The 14,878-nt window shown below is 42.5% G+C and overlaps 1 protein-coding gene across 4 annotated transcripts in view; it reads left to right on the top strand.

The window, feature by feature from the left end:
* The first annotated feature begins 450 nt into the window (after positions 1-450).
* The window catches only part of DNAJB14 (DnaJ heat shock protein family (Hsp40) member B14), a 33,231-nt gene continuing 18,803 nt past the window's right edge, over positions 451-14,878 (top strand). Inside the window, exons 1-2 of one of the 4 annotated variants that reach the window (XM_038399240.2) lie at positions 451-1,186; positions 10,119-10,293. In XM_038399240.2, coding sequence (XP_038255168.1) covers positions 1,054-1,186; positions 10,119-10,293 — 308 coding nt within the window. In that variant the 5' untranslated portion in view covers positions 451-1,053. The remainder of the gene's footprint in view (positions 1,187-10,118; positions 10,294-14,878) is intronic. The other 3 variants (XM_043512837.1, XM_038399241.2, XM_038399244.2) reach the window with 3 other exon arrangements.

Raw genomic sequence — 14,878 nt, 5'->3', positions numbered from 1 at the left:
AGCCTACCTGCTTGTCACCATGAAAGGTTTTCCTCCTTCCCCCCCCTGCTGTTGGTGATGGCTTATCTTAAGTGATCACTCTCCTTACAGTGTGTATGATAAACCCATTGTTTCATGTTCTCTGTGTGTGTGTATATAAATCTCTCCTCTGTTTTTTCCACCAAATGCATCCGATGAAGTGAGCTGTAGCTCACGAAAGCTTATGCTCTAATAAATTTGTTAGTCTCTAAGGTGCCACAAGTACTCCTTTTCTCTTGTAAACGGTGGCACTCGCTGGGCAGAAGTGCGGCCATCAAACACTTAAACGAGATTCAGTCATTAGTCTCCGCCTGTGCTTTACAACACCCCCACGCCTGCAGCTTGCCATCGGCCCTAGCTCTCGCTGTGGTTTGTTTAGGAGGTACGTGCCACGGCGGCGGTACAAGTTGTTGCCTTCGAAGGCAAGCGCTGCCTCTGATCCAGCGCACTGAGAGTTCATGGGGCGCTGTGAGCGCGTGCCACCCCGCTTAGAGCCACTTACTCCCCCGCCTCTCCTCCTGCCACCCGAGGCCCCTCCTAGCGGCCGTCTGCCCAGTGCTCGCCACGCTACCGCCGGGGGGAGCGTCCCGGCGTGATTTCTCTAGCAGCCCCGCACGGTTGCTGGAGGGGGAGGCAGCAGGATGCACCCGGGCCGGGAGGCGTTCGGGGGCCCGTGCGCCGGAGGACGCGAACCCTCGCCAGGCACGGGACACGCTCTGCCACCTCCAGCCCCAGCCCCAGCCCCAACCCCGGGCTGCGTCTGGCGGCGCAGTGCGCACGCGCGCCCAGCCACAGCGCCCGCTCGCCGCCGTCGCGCAGTTTGGCCCGGAAGCAGCCGGCGGCCCAGCCGGTCGGAGCCGCGCGCCGGGGTTGCCGTAGCGGCGGGGAGGATGCGGCGCCCCGGGATGGCTCGTGCGGAGTGAGGAAGAGCCCGCCCCCCCAACACTCATCCCCTCCCCCCCCCCCGGCTCCGCTCTGGCTTCCGGCCCCTTCTCTCTGCGCTGCGGCGGGCGGAGGCGGCGCAAGGAGAAGCCCATGGAGGGGAACCGGGACGAGGCCGAGAAATGCATCGAGATCGCCCGGGAGGCGCTGGAGGCCGCCAACCGCGACCGGGCGCTGCGCTTCCTCCACAAGGCCCAGAAGCTCTACCCGACCGAGACCGCCCGAGGTGAGGCCCGGATCCCCTCCCCGGCTGACCGCCCCGCGACCCACCGCCGCCCGCCTGCCACCCCCGAGGGCCGAGCCCCCCAGCCTTTGGCGAACGCCCAGACTAGCTCTCCTCGGCCTAGGTGGTCTCTGAGGCCCCATCCCGCCTGCTTGTTGCCTCCTCTCCTCTAGGTTTGCCAAACGTAACACCTCTGGGCGGCCTTGGGTAGGGCCTGACCCCCGGAGGGGAGACACTAGTGATCTCTGGGCCACCTTCACCCAGTGTGGCCTCTTTGTGGCTGTGCCCAGTGCCCCATGAACACAGATGTACCCTGGTGAGTCGAACACGTCAGTGGACTTTGTGCCTGTGAAATCGCTTACCTCAGACTTCGAGTGATGCGCACAAAAAAGTTCACATGTGCGTAGAGCACGTGTGTGTATACAGATGCAGGCCAAGGCGAGAGACCTAGAAGTGAACCCAAAACGATTAGTTTGTTTGTTCAGCAATATTCAGACTGGTCTGGCTCTAGAGATGTAACAGGGAAACCAAATAGTAAGAGGTTTAACTTTTGGGAGATTGACTGTTTGGGTATTTAAAAGGAGAAAGTGGAGTTGGGAATTGAATCCTTTGACTGGAATCAGGAATTGCCCTAGACAAGCACAAGTTCAGCTTTCAGAGTAGCAGCCATGTTAGTCTGTATTCGCCAAAAGAAAAGGAGTACTTGTGGCACCTTAGAGACTAACAAATTTATTTGAGCATAAGCTTTCGTGAGCTACAGCTCACTTCATTGGATGCATTCAGTGGAAAATACAATGGGGAGATGATTTATATACACAGAGAACATGAAACAATGTGTGTTATCGTACACACTGTAAGGAGAGTGATCACTTAAGGTGAGCTATTACCAGCGGGGGGGGGAGGGGAGGAAGAAAACCTTTTGTAGTAATAATCAAGGTGGGCCATTTCCAGCAGTTGATAAGAACATCTGAGGAACAGTGGGGGTTGGGGGAAATAACATGGGGAAATAGTTTTACTTTGTGTAATGACCCATCCACTCCCAGTCTCTATTCAAGCCTAAGTTAATTGTATCCAGTTTGCTGAATTGGAATTAATTAGCAGTTTCTCCTTGGAGTCTGTTTTTGAAGTTTTTTTTTGTTGAAGAATAGCCACTCTTAGGTATGTAATCAAATGACCAGAGAGATTGAAGTGTTCTCCGACTGGTTTTTGAATGCTATAATTCTTGACGTTTGATTTGTGTCCATTTATTCTTTTACGTAGAGACTGTCCAGTTTGACCAATGTACTTGGCAGAGGGGCATTGCTGGCACATGACGACATATATCACATTGGTAGATGCGCAGGTGAACGAGCCTCTGATGGTGTGGCTGATGTGATTAGGCCCTCTGATGGTGTCCCCTGAATAGATATGTGGACACAGTTTGGCAACGGGCTTTGTTGCAAGGATAGGTTCCTGGGTTAGTGGTTCTGTTGTGTGGTGTGTGATTGCTGGTGAGTATTTGCTCCAGGTTTGGGAGCTGTCTGTAAGCAAGGATTGTAAGCAAAGTGTGTGTTGTAAATGGCTTGTCTAGTTTTTGTAAAGTCCAGCCACGAGGAAGTTTGTGTGGAAGGTTGGTTTTTTATGAGAGTATCCAGTTTTGGGAGCTCATTCTTAATCTTTCCCTGTTCGCTGTAGAGGATGTTGATCAGGTGGTTCCGCAGTTTCTTTGAGAGTGTGTGGCACAAGCTGTCAGCATAGTCTGTGTGGTATGTAGATTGTAATGGATTTTTTTACCTTCAGTTCAGCTTTGTTCTACTGCACTGGGTCATAGACTGCTATTTCATACAAGGTGCCAAAGAGTATTTCTACACAGCAGCTAGATATGGACTGTGCCAGCTGCCGGTGCCTAGTTGTTGTGTAGACATACTCTAAAAGGCTTGAAGAGCTAGTTGAAATTCAGAGAAGCACTTCACTAAAACACTTAGCTAAAACAGTTGGAAGGAACATGACTTTGATTTACCATGCTCTCTTTAGGGATGTAAAAAGTTAACCAGTAAGCATTAGTTTTATCGGTTAACCCGCATTAACCGCAGGCTGGCTGGCCAGCCCCAGGGTCCCTGCGCTGGCTAGAGTGGCCCCAGCTGGTTGATCGGTTAACTGTTTAAGTCAGCAGTTCTCAATCAGTGGTCTGAGGCCCCCTGGGGGTCCATGAGCGGGTTTCAGGGGGTCCGCCAAAGAGGACTGGCATTAGACTCTTTAGAACCCAGGTCAGAAAGCCCACGCTGCCCTGACCCCACCACCCGGGGCTGAAGCCAAAGCCTGAGCAGCTTAGCTTCACGGGGCCCCCCCATGGTGTAGGGCCCCATGCAGTTGCCCTGCTTGCTTCCCCCTAATGCCAACTCTGGCTTTTATATGCAAAAAAATAGTGTGTTGTGGCACAGATGGGCCATAGAGTTTTAATAGCATGTTGGGGGGGGGGGGGCTCAGAAAGAAAAAAGGTTGAGAACCTCTCTTTAAATGACATATTTTTAATAATTTAAACGGCTAACTTTTTAAATGGTATTTACATCCCTAGTTCTCTTGTTGAAAGAATTTATTGTGGGTTATTGTTTGCACTTTTAGCCACCAACATGGCTGAATTGGGCCAAACCATTACTGCAGATGTGCTTTACACCAGGATTCACTGCACTAGTACAAGTTGCTCTACTCCATTGTGAACTGGGTCTGTACTAGTCTTTGGCCAGTTACTAATGCTTTTTCATATTACAGTGTGTATCTTTCTAGCAATTGTTTAAAAGATGGTTCTTTAGAGGAAGCAATAGCATGGTTTTAAATTTCATTATCGGCATGGTCATTGCGTATCTAAGGGTATGTCTTCACTACCAACGGTAAAGCGCTGCTGCAGCAACGTTTTAACATGGCTGTGTACTCACAGCACCAGCGCTGGGAGAGAGGTCTCCCAGCACTGTGGGGGGGAAAAAAAACAAAAAAAACACCACCCCCATGAGGGGAGTAGCTCCCAGCGCTGGGAGCACTGTCTACACTGCTGCTTTACAGCACTGAAACTTGCATCCCTCAGGGGGATGTTTTTTCACACCCCTGAGTGAGAAAGTTTCAGTGCTGTAAAGTGGCAGTGTAGACAAGGTCTTAGGGTCTTCTAGTCGTGCTATGCCAAAAGTTTATTCTAGATGTTGGTGCATGCAATGACTTGTTGAGTTTCCAGTCTCCACTGAAATTCCCTTTATTTTCTTCAAAGGATAAGTAAGTTTCTTTTTATTCTTTTCACAGAAATGAAGATTTCCACACAAAATTAAATACTGCAGCATAGAATATTTCAAATTAAAATTGCACTCTAGGGTGATGCTCCAGGTTCCTACCGTAATATCAAGTATATATTTACCAAACACATTCCCTCCTCCTGGGCCTACCTGTTAAATTTTGTGAGCAAGCAAAAAGTAAGGGCTCACAACATCTATTGTTTTTTAAAATTACAGTAGATTGCTTCTTCTGAAATAAAAGAGAGATATATTAGGGATCATTAGGACAAGGGAAATCCATTGCCTCCTTATCTCTGACCAGAGCCCTATGCAGAATTGATAGGTCACATGCTTTGCACCTCTTCCACTTTGCCTGTATGTCTTAAGTACTACCAAAAGCCTGTGATGATCCAAAACACTTGCCATGGCTTAGTTGGATGGCCTTTGTCTATAAAAAGGAATATTGGGCTGGAAGCCCGGAGACTGAGTTTCAGTCTTGCCTCTTGCTACCAACTAGAGTTAATAATTTTGTACATTTCACAGTCCCTATGGCAGTGGTCACCATCGCGATCTCTGGTGGTGCAGCAGGGCTGCTGCTAAGGCAGGCTCTTTGCCTGCCCTGGCCCCATGCGGCTCTTGGAAACGGCCAGTGCGGCCCTGTGGGGAGGGAGGGAAGAGGGTCTCTGTGTGCTGCTCTTGCCTGCAAGCACCACCTCCACAGCTCCCATTGGGTGGGAACCAAACTGTGGCCAATGAGAGCTGCGGGGGCGATGCCTGCAGAGAGGGGTAGTTCGCGGACTGTCGTGCACTTTACTGCTGCCCTGCAGATTGTTAGGAAGCAGGTCACTTAACAAAATGCTTGATTGGTTCACTCTCCATTGCAAACCCAGAAGGCTCTCTAATAATGTGCTTGCAGCTCTCTAATCAGAAGAAAATGGGTTGATGCTGACCTGAGTTGCTGCTTTGCAAAGGAGGCGTGGCTTCCATTTTCAGTAGAGTGGATTGCAGAATGTTGGGTTAGAGAGAACTAAGGAAGTTGTCCCAGGGAATTGTGTGATATTTCCAGATGACTCCTGGGACCTCAGTCAAGCTGGGCTGCATCTACACTGCAAAGTCTTAGGGCTCAGACCCTCCAGCCCTGTAAGGTCCTGGGTCCGAGTCCTGGGTTAGCACAATGGCAGTGTAGATGCAAGGGGGGCTCATGCATGGGCTTAGATTGTGGTGTAGACATACCCTAAGTGTCTTAAACTGGGTACTCAAAAATTAGTGGGCTCTTCCAAATTTAGGTTTTAATCGTTCTGTGATTATTTCCTATCTATAAAATAGGGATAATATCTCTCTATCTCACCAAGGTGTTGAAAAAAATTTGTGAGGTGCTATTACACTGATGAGTGCAATAGATAAGCCTTTGAGTAAAATTAAAAAAAAAAAACAATTATATTCAGGTCAGGATTTGGATGATGTGCAGTAGATAAGGAATGGAATCACATATTGAATGATGAGGATAAAATGAAATATGGAATAGCTGCCTCATTATCAGTGTACCATCCCTTCTTTCCAGTGAATGAAGCAGGGGTCCTGTGGGAAAAATAGTATGTTATCACGTAATTTAAAGATAATATACACATACGCAAGCAGGCAAAATTAAGGTTTCATGGGCAACGTTCTGGCTCTTCCTAATGCGAGTGATTGATTTGAAACCTTAATAATGTTCTTTTGAAGAGTTTGGGTTTTTTTGTATGGAATATACTATTTATATTCTTAATTATATTTGGACCATCAAGTGGATGCTCTAGAATCTTAGAAGATCTGGAAACTATTGAGAAGTATTTGGGGCTTTTAAGTATGTCTACACTACTGTTTTTTAGGAGATTTCCCGCTGTCACACTAGTGCAGCTCCCTCTGTGGTAATAATGAGAAAATGTTAGTGTAGACAGGCCTTAGATGTTTTTTACCACTAGGTCATCCAAGCCACCACTGTGTGTTGTGGCAGACTTTACAAAAAGGATGTACAGAAGGTTTTAAGAATGTAAGGATGGCCATACTGGGTCAGACCAATGATCCATCTAGCCCAGTATCCTGTCTTCGGACATGTCCAATGCCAGGTTCTTCAGAGGGCATGAACAGAACAGGTAATCACCAAGTGATCCATCCCCTATCGCCCATTCCCAGCTTCTGGCAAACAGAGGCTACGGATGCTTTAGAGCATGGTTTTGCATCCCTGTCCATCCTGGCTAATAACCATTTCTGGACCATGAACTTATCTAGTTCTTTTTTGAACCCTAGGGGTTCTAGTTCTCTCTTCTCAACCTCTTAGAGAAAACAGAGTTATTTAACAATGTAAAACTCCAACAAGCTTAAAAAGTGAGTGGAAACTTTTTCTTCAGGAATTTATAAAGCATTGTGGTGTTGATAGTGTATGAAACTTAATATCTCCCTATGTAGTCTGCCATCTTGTTCTATAAAGTGACTTTTCCATATCTCTGGCTTCTAAATTAGCCCCTTAAGTTAGGATAAAGTTGCTCCCCATATATTGATGGGATAAATACCCATTGACTACATGAAACCAAAATTGGAACAAGTCACAGTGCATCTTTCACTGCATCTCAAAAATTGGCAAATTTGAGCTCTGTTGGAATTTAAAAAGGAGGGAAGGATATTTAAGGGCCCAGTATGAGTATGCCCTACCACTAGTGTCATGAGTTCAGTTTTGGAGACAGCTGTAGGGTAGGTCTTCAGTCAATAATCAATACTCTGAATTTCACTTTTAAATTGATTGGGAGCTAGTGCAGAATGTGGGACGCAAAACTGTACTGATGTTGGCCCAACCCAGGTTAGACGTGAACAGCCATGTTCTTGGTAGCTGAAGAGTCAGAGTGACTTTCAAGGATACCCCTAAATAGAGGACATTACAACTTTCCAGCCTGGAAGTGACAAAGGCATAAGAACTACGATGTGGTCCATTTCTGTCTTTGCTTGTCTCGTCACTGTAGTATCTGAGCACCTTTCAGTTATTAATGGTATTTAATTTATAAAGATTTAATTATATTTTATTTATATAGGAACTTTATTCCCAAAGGATTCCAAAACAAACATATAGATTTATCAATTGCAGTAGAACTTCTCTTATCTCACTTCGATAATTCTCACTAAAATCCCTGTGTATCATCCTACTTCTCATTGATTTAATGGCAAGTGGTATTGTAATGCAATCTCATATTTTTGACTTCTGGTATGCTATCCAATATGGTTATAATTAAATCTAAACACCCCCCTTCAGAATAAGTGAAGTGCATTACTATTTTTTATCACATCGGTTCATTTATTTGCTAATTTTCAAAATAAAGTAACCTGCAATGGGTCTTCTAGTCATCGGAGTGAGCTAGCTGGTTTCTTTTGTATTCACAGAGATTCTCTTATCCTCCACTGAAATGCACATCTTGTGGCGTGATTAGCCACAGCTACTTAACAGCAGTCAGCAACACAACCATTCAGGACAGCAGTTTAATTCTTTATTATTTAACACTTTTTGTTTTTTTGTGATGTATGCCTCTTTATAATTAGATATAATGATTAGAATCTTCAATATTAGTATGTCTCCTTTGTGGCATGTAAAGATACAATGGAATTAACTGTTGAAGATTATGCTTAAACCATATTTTAGCAAGCTTCTTCCAGATTCCCATCTTCATTTCTGCAAACATTCTTCAAATTTCCCAGTAGAAGAGGTGTCACTTTTGGAAAGTAAGTTAATTGAGAAGTTAGATGTAGATCAGTAAAGGTTTGTTTCCTTCAGTAAAAAGTACAAGCAATATCTATAGATACAATCAGGTATCTTGGCCTCCTCAAAAGACATAGGCCCAGATTCTGCCTTGCTTTGTGGCTGCTTTATGCCACCCTGCAAGCACAAAGCATTTCTAAAGTCCAAGGTATAAGTGATCCTCCAGTGGCATAGAGATAACTACTGATCAAAATAGATCACATGATTATGGAATTTCACTCCTGCCCAGAGTTCCAAATTACAGCAGAGAAATTGTATGCAGCATTGCTGTAGTTGTGTCAGTCTCAGGATATAAGAGAGACAAGGTGGGTGAGGCAATATATTTTATTGGACCAACTTCTGTTGGTGAGAGAGATGAGCTGAAGAGGTTTGTGTAAGATTGAAAGCTCATCTCTCTCACTAACAGAAGTTGATCCAATTAAAGATATTACCTCACCCACTTTGTCTCTGTAAGAAGAGAAATTGATCAGTCTTGTTATTTCACTCTGCTCCTGCTTGTCATTTCTAATCAGCAGCAGAAACATAGGAGCTGTTTGCAGACTCAGGAAGACAACAGTCCATTGGTTTGTGTTCAGTTCACATTTGACAGGGTATCTCAGCCATAAGTGTTAGAAACTTAATATTATAAAGAAAAATGTTTATTCTTCTGCAGAAATTGATTGTTTAAACCCCACACTAGTCAGGGAAAGCTTCCTACTCATTACAATACTAGCAAATAGGTGAATGGATTTACTATTTTTCAAGCCCTCCATATACTGTCTTTGTAAACAGACCATAGAAACGTCAGTGCCCGATGACCTCTGTTTCTGTGAATTGCTTCCTCTTTATTGGAAATGAAGGGTGTCTTTTGTATTCCTTTCAGAGTTCTGGGGATATGTACTACTTTCACATGTCCTCACTGTCCAGAATGTACCCTTCTTGTTATATTGCTTTTCTTAAGATTACTAAAAAGAAAAGGAGTACTTGTGGCACCTTAGAGACTAACCAATTTATTAGAGCATAAGCTTTCGTGAGCTACAGCTCACTTCATCGGATGCATTTGGTGGAAAAGTTTTTTCCACCAAATGCATCCGATGAAGTGAGCTGTAGCTCACGAAAGCTTATGCTCTAATAAATTGGTTAGTCTCTAAGGTGCCACAAGTACTCCTTTTCTTTTTGCGAATACAGACTAACACGGCTGCTACTCTGAAACTTGAGATTACTGTCCTTCTATATAAAGAAGATGGGATGAGACTCACTTTGTATCCTCCAAGAACCATTTCTTAATCTGCTGTTGTAACATGACACACTTCTGCTCCTTGCGTCTCAGCACTTTGCCTTGTATAGCACTTCCAGCCCTTGATCCAGGAAAAAGGGCCAAGAATTAAGCCCAAGATTTCTGTACAAGTACCTTCATATCTGTTGTTGGGCCAGTCCTGCAATGGTCCTTAGGAGATAAACTAAACACTAAAGAACCTATTTCAGTAGTTCTCAGACTCTGTGTACTGCTGATGGTGTGTGGAGAGCTGATTCTTCCTTTCTATTTCCAGGTACTTATTCAGGCATTTAGGGTTTTCATTGCAAAGAGGGGGATAAATACTTGTAAAAGCAGCTGGAAAGTGAGGAACCAGCCTAGCTGTCTCCACTACTCTACATTGCTACATTAGAAAAGAAGAAGAATGAGGGGAGACTGGGGGCACGAGTCGACCAGTTACCAATTTCTAAATGCTTTCCCTTGTAAGCAGTTGCTTGCTATAGTTGCTTCAAGAATTTTGTGTTTGTGAATAGAAAGGGTTGTGGACCAGGTGAGGGGGGGGATCCATAAGACAATCTCTTAAGATGTGTTCCACAGAATGAAAAAGTTTCAGAGCCCCTACCGTAATAGGGCTCTTTCATCTGCAATGTGTATTATGATGTTATGGTTATATTGTCTCTACAGTTTTGTTGGAAGCAATTATGAAGAATGGAAGTGCTGCTGGGAGTGGTCCGTACTGCCAAAAGCCAGCAAATGGCAATGATCAAAGTAAACCCAGTAGTACAAAGGACAGCAATGCGTCTGCTGCAGGTGAAAGTGGGAAAGGCTACACCAAAGATCAAGTGGAAGGAGTACTCAGGTATCAACTTACATAAACACATCACCCCTTGTATCATATGCATGTGGATATTATTCACTTAAGCTTCGAGGTAAAGAATCTAAAGAAGCATCTCCTAGATCTAGCTCATCTTTAGAGTAGAGATGCTGGCACTGAATGGAGACCTTTAATTTTTTTTTTTTTGAATAACACAAATTGAGATATATGTTCATTCCTTGTGAGAGTATTGTACAAATCTACATTGCAAATATCCCTACTGGTTAAAAAATCCAAGGTTGTTATTGAGGAGCTGTCATGGCAAAATGACAGTGACTGTGGAAGTCCTGATGTGAAACCTTCAAGGCAGTGTTTCTATCTTAGATATTTATAAGGTGTCTAAAATATACTTCTTCAAAGTGAAACTAAAAATCCAGGGGTTAGAACTGTGAGGAAAAGTATGAATACATTCACAACTAACATTAAAATTTTCAAGACAATCACACTATGCACATGGATAGATTTTTTGATTAATTTGAATATTAAAAACAGCTCCTTATTGGAGGGAGCTGTGTCTAAGGAACCTCTTGACTAAGTGACCTCAGCTTGGACTACTGATTCTACCCCTGGGCCTCATGTAGCGCAGCAATATTATAGTGGAAGAGTAGAGCCAGCATAGTTAAGGTTGCACCTTGATTTTCATTCTGTCAAGATGAAAAATTCCTTTAGATTAGAGTATCATTTTAAAATTTTCCTTGTAGCTTGAGCAATTCTTGATTTTTAGAAATTAGTACGCAGTTAGAAAAATATAGTATAGTACTGTTAAACGTAAACTCGCAGTTAGAAAAATATAGTATAGTACTGTTAAACGTAAACTACTAAAAAAATAAAGGGAACATTTACAAAAAAAGCTTAGATGAGATAAGGAAACTGTTTCTGTTCTTGTTTCATTTAAATTAAGATGGTTAAAAACAGCATTTTTCTTCTGCATAGTAAAATTTCAAAGCTGTATTAAGTCAATGTTCAGTTGTAAACTTTTGAAAAAACAACCATAACATTTTATTCAGGGTTACAAACGTTTCAGAGTTGTGAACAACCTCCATTCTGGAGGTGTTCGTAACTCTGAGGTTCTACTGTACGGAGAAAGCTGCCAAGGGCAAGACTCGAACTCAGTGTATATGGGTGCTGCCAACATTCAATGGTCACAGCATGTCACCTTGAGTCACCCGTTAATAATTCTGACATCAGGCACTTGAAGCGTAACCTTTAAGAACATAAGACATAAATCAGAAGGGACCCCAGGGCTGCCAGGCCCTGCCTCATATCATTGCAAGCAACCGCATCATACAATCCCACTCATAAATGTGTCCAGCTGTCCCTTAAAACTAATTAATTGTTCGTGCCCACAACTCCTATTGGGAGGCTGTTCCAGAACCTCGTTCCTCTGCTATTTAGAAACCGTCTAATTTTCAGCCTGCATTTGTTCATGACCAATTTATAGCCATTTGTTGTTGTATCAGCATTGTCCTTTAGCTTAAATAGCTGTTTACCCTTTCACCCTCCCCAATGTATTTATAGAAAGCAATCATTCATATCCTCTCTTAGCCTTCTTTTTGCTAAGTTAAACAAATCAAGCTCTTACAAGTCCTCTCATAAGATAGGCCTTCTATTCCCCTGATCTTCTTAGGTAGTGCTTCTCTGCATCTGTTCTAATTTACATTTTTCAGTCTTGAACATGGGTAATGAGAATTGTACACAGTATTCCAAATGAGCTCTTACCAGTACCACGTACAATGGCTTTAATATTTCTCTATCTCTACTGGAAATGCCTTGCCTGATGCATCCTATGATTGCATTTGCCTTTTTGCAGCCACATCACATTGGTGGCTTATCATGATCAAACAACACACCCAGGTCTCTTCTCTATTGCTTCCTTCCATCTGATGAGCCCCACCCTTGGAGCAGAAATTCTTATTATTAGACACTAAGTGCATGATCTTACACCTTGTACTATTGAATTTCATCCCATTTCTGTTATTCTACAAGGTCATCCAGATATTCCTGTATAATATGTGGATCCTCCTTTGAATTGCCAGTGCTCCCCAACTTTGTATCATCAGCAAATTTCATTAGCACATTCCTACTTTAGGTGACTCGGTCATTAATAAAATATTGAATACGATTGGTCCCAAAACTGATTTTTGGGGAACTCCACTAATAACCTTCCAATCTGATAGTTACCTTTCAGCCCAGTCCATTGCCTTCTGTCCATTAGCCAGTTCCATATCTACTTTACAATTGTTGTACTATTCCCATCTTTTCTAATTTAACTAGTAATTTCCCATGCAATATCGTGTCAAATGTTTTACAGAAGTCCAAGTATATTAGATCTGCCGATTTCCCGTATCTAAAAATATCAGTTATTTTTCTCAAAGAAGGAAATCAAGTTAGTTTGGCATGATCTACCTTTTATGAGCACGTTACATTACAGTCATGGAGGTAAACAGAAAAAGGGATGTAATTATTCTTTTCTTCATAATTTGTTCCAAAGTCTTGATTACTACTGAGATTAGACTAACAGATTTGTAATTGCCTGAATTGTTTTTGTCCCCTTTCTTAAGTTTAGGTATGATGATAGCTATTCTCCAGTCATACAGTACTACCCCCAAATTGACTGATTAAAAGAAATCCTTACTACTGGATTAACAATCTCAAATAGTTATTCAGATGTGGTAGATTTGAGTAAAGGATAGAGAACTATTGTGTGAGTAAAGACAGGATTAATATGCTTCAGTATTTTATATATTTTGATGGCATTAATTTATATATTAGTAGAAATTAAATTAGTTTTATATGGAAATTGGTGAATGAATTCCTTCGTCAGATGGGGGTTTTTTCCACATTTTTCCATTTTGTGTGAGGTAAATCCCAAAATTGTAATCTGTTCTCAATTTTGTTTATTTTTTCATGAATCTGACTATGTAATTAAAACTGTTTTGGATGTTTAAAATACTTATTTGAAGTATAGCCCATCTTCTTTCTGTTGCCCCAGCTGCCCTCCTGCAGCATTTGGATACATATTGATAAGCTAATGGATACTGAGAGAAGATATTCAGGATCCAGCTTCAGTGGATTTGTGGTTTTCCTACAGGGTTTTGTTTGTTTTCATCAGCACAGACATGCCCTTAGAATAGAGGGGACCTTTCCTTTGAGATCCCTGTAATGGAACATTCTGCATTAGAATTCCTGTCCTGATCAAACTGTCCTAAATTTGCTTGTTACAACAATAGATTTAAGATACACAGTGGAGACAAGTCTGGAGTAGAACAACTCAATAAATGGGTTTACTGCATTGGTTTTCATCAGTGTTGCGCTAGTATTGTTGGTAGATACAAATATAAACAAACACTGATGTGCTGTTTTTTAAATTTCTTCCATATACACAAGGGACGTGGTTCATAGCCACCATAGCTATAGAGCATTGCATATTAGTGCAAACAAGTTGCTCAATGGGGAGAAGTGTAAGATGCAATACCTCTCTTGATTGCCTAAGTACTGAGTGATATGCTATGAATAGTAAGAAGAGTTTAAAAGAATATTATTTGTTCAGTGCAGAAGTTTGACAACTCACATACTGAGCACTTCTCTCATGAACTGAAATGTATTTGAAAATAAGTTATTTTTTTAAAATATGTGTATCTTTCCTGCTAATAGGGATCATCTTGTTCAAAATGTACATAGTAGTATAGGACTACATAGGAGGTAGTATAAGAGCCAAATGCAGGACAGATCAAATCAGCTCCCTCCTGTTTTAATGCTATCTCCACCTCAAAAGCTCTATTTTATTACAGAAGCAAAGAGTTTGCTTCTTGATCACAGCTGAATTTACAGAAAACAAGCATAACAAAGACAGGAAGCAGCCACACAGAAGTGGGAGAAGCTTGATTTTTCCCCTCCACCCTTGTTTTAGTTTATTTAAGACACACACACACACACACACACACACACACACACAAACTATAATAGGGTCCTGGACAGGGTTACAACTTTTAGGAACGAGAATTGCTTGAAGGTGGTGTGACCGGGTGCCTGGGATGGGCCACACTGAGAGTGCCACACTCAGAGCAGACTGCAAGAAACAGGGCATACAATACCCCAAAATTGGTGGTTTGTTCTGTAGTCACCAAACCAGTATCAAAGAGCTTCTGCACCACCACACTGGTTAACAAGAAGCCAAACACAGTCCCCTTTAGGCAATGCAGGCCTTGGCTCCCATCTAGGCAAACTGGTATAATATAACTAGAGGTTACTGAAAACCCAATTCACCATATGTGAGGTTCTACTAATCCCAAAGGATCGGACTTTTACCCCCCAGGTCAATATGAGTATCAAATGTCACGCTGTCAGCCAATCCTTAATAAACTAACTAAAGATTTATTGAGAGAAAAAGAGAAGAAAGTTATTGAATTGCTAAAAGATTATATACATTACAAATTTTTGCAAGGTCCTTACATCAGATTTGTAGCAGTGATGGATGAGTCTGCTGGCTTGCAAAAGTCTCTCTGGAATCATCCCAAAAGCTTATAATCCAAATGCATTTTATGTAAACTCCGTTAGCCTTTCCTTGCAT

Source organism: Dermochelys coriacea, chromosome 4 (genome assembly GCF_009764565.3).
Source record: "Dermochelys coriacea isolate rDerCor1 chromosome 4, rDerCor1.pri.v4, whole genome shotgun sequence".
NCBI classification, from domain to species: domain Eukaryota; kingdom Metazoa; phylum Chordata; order Testudines; family Dermochelyidae; genus Dermochelys; species Dermochelys coriacea.
The sequence above is the reverse complement of the archived record's forward strand: the minus strand, read 5'-3'. Positions and strand labels throughout refer to the sequence as shown.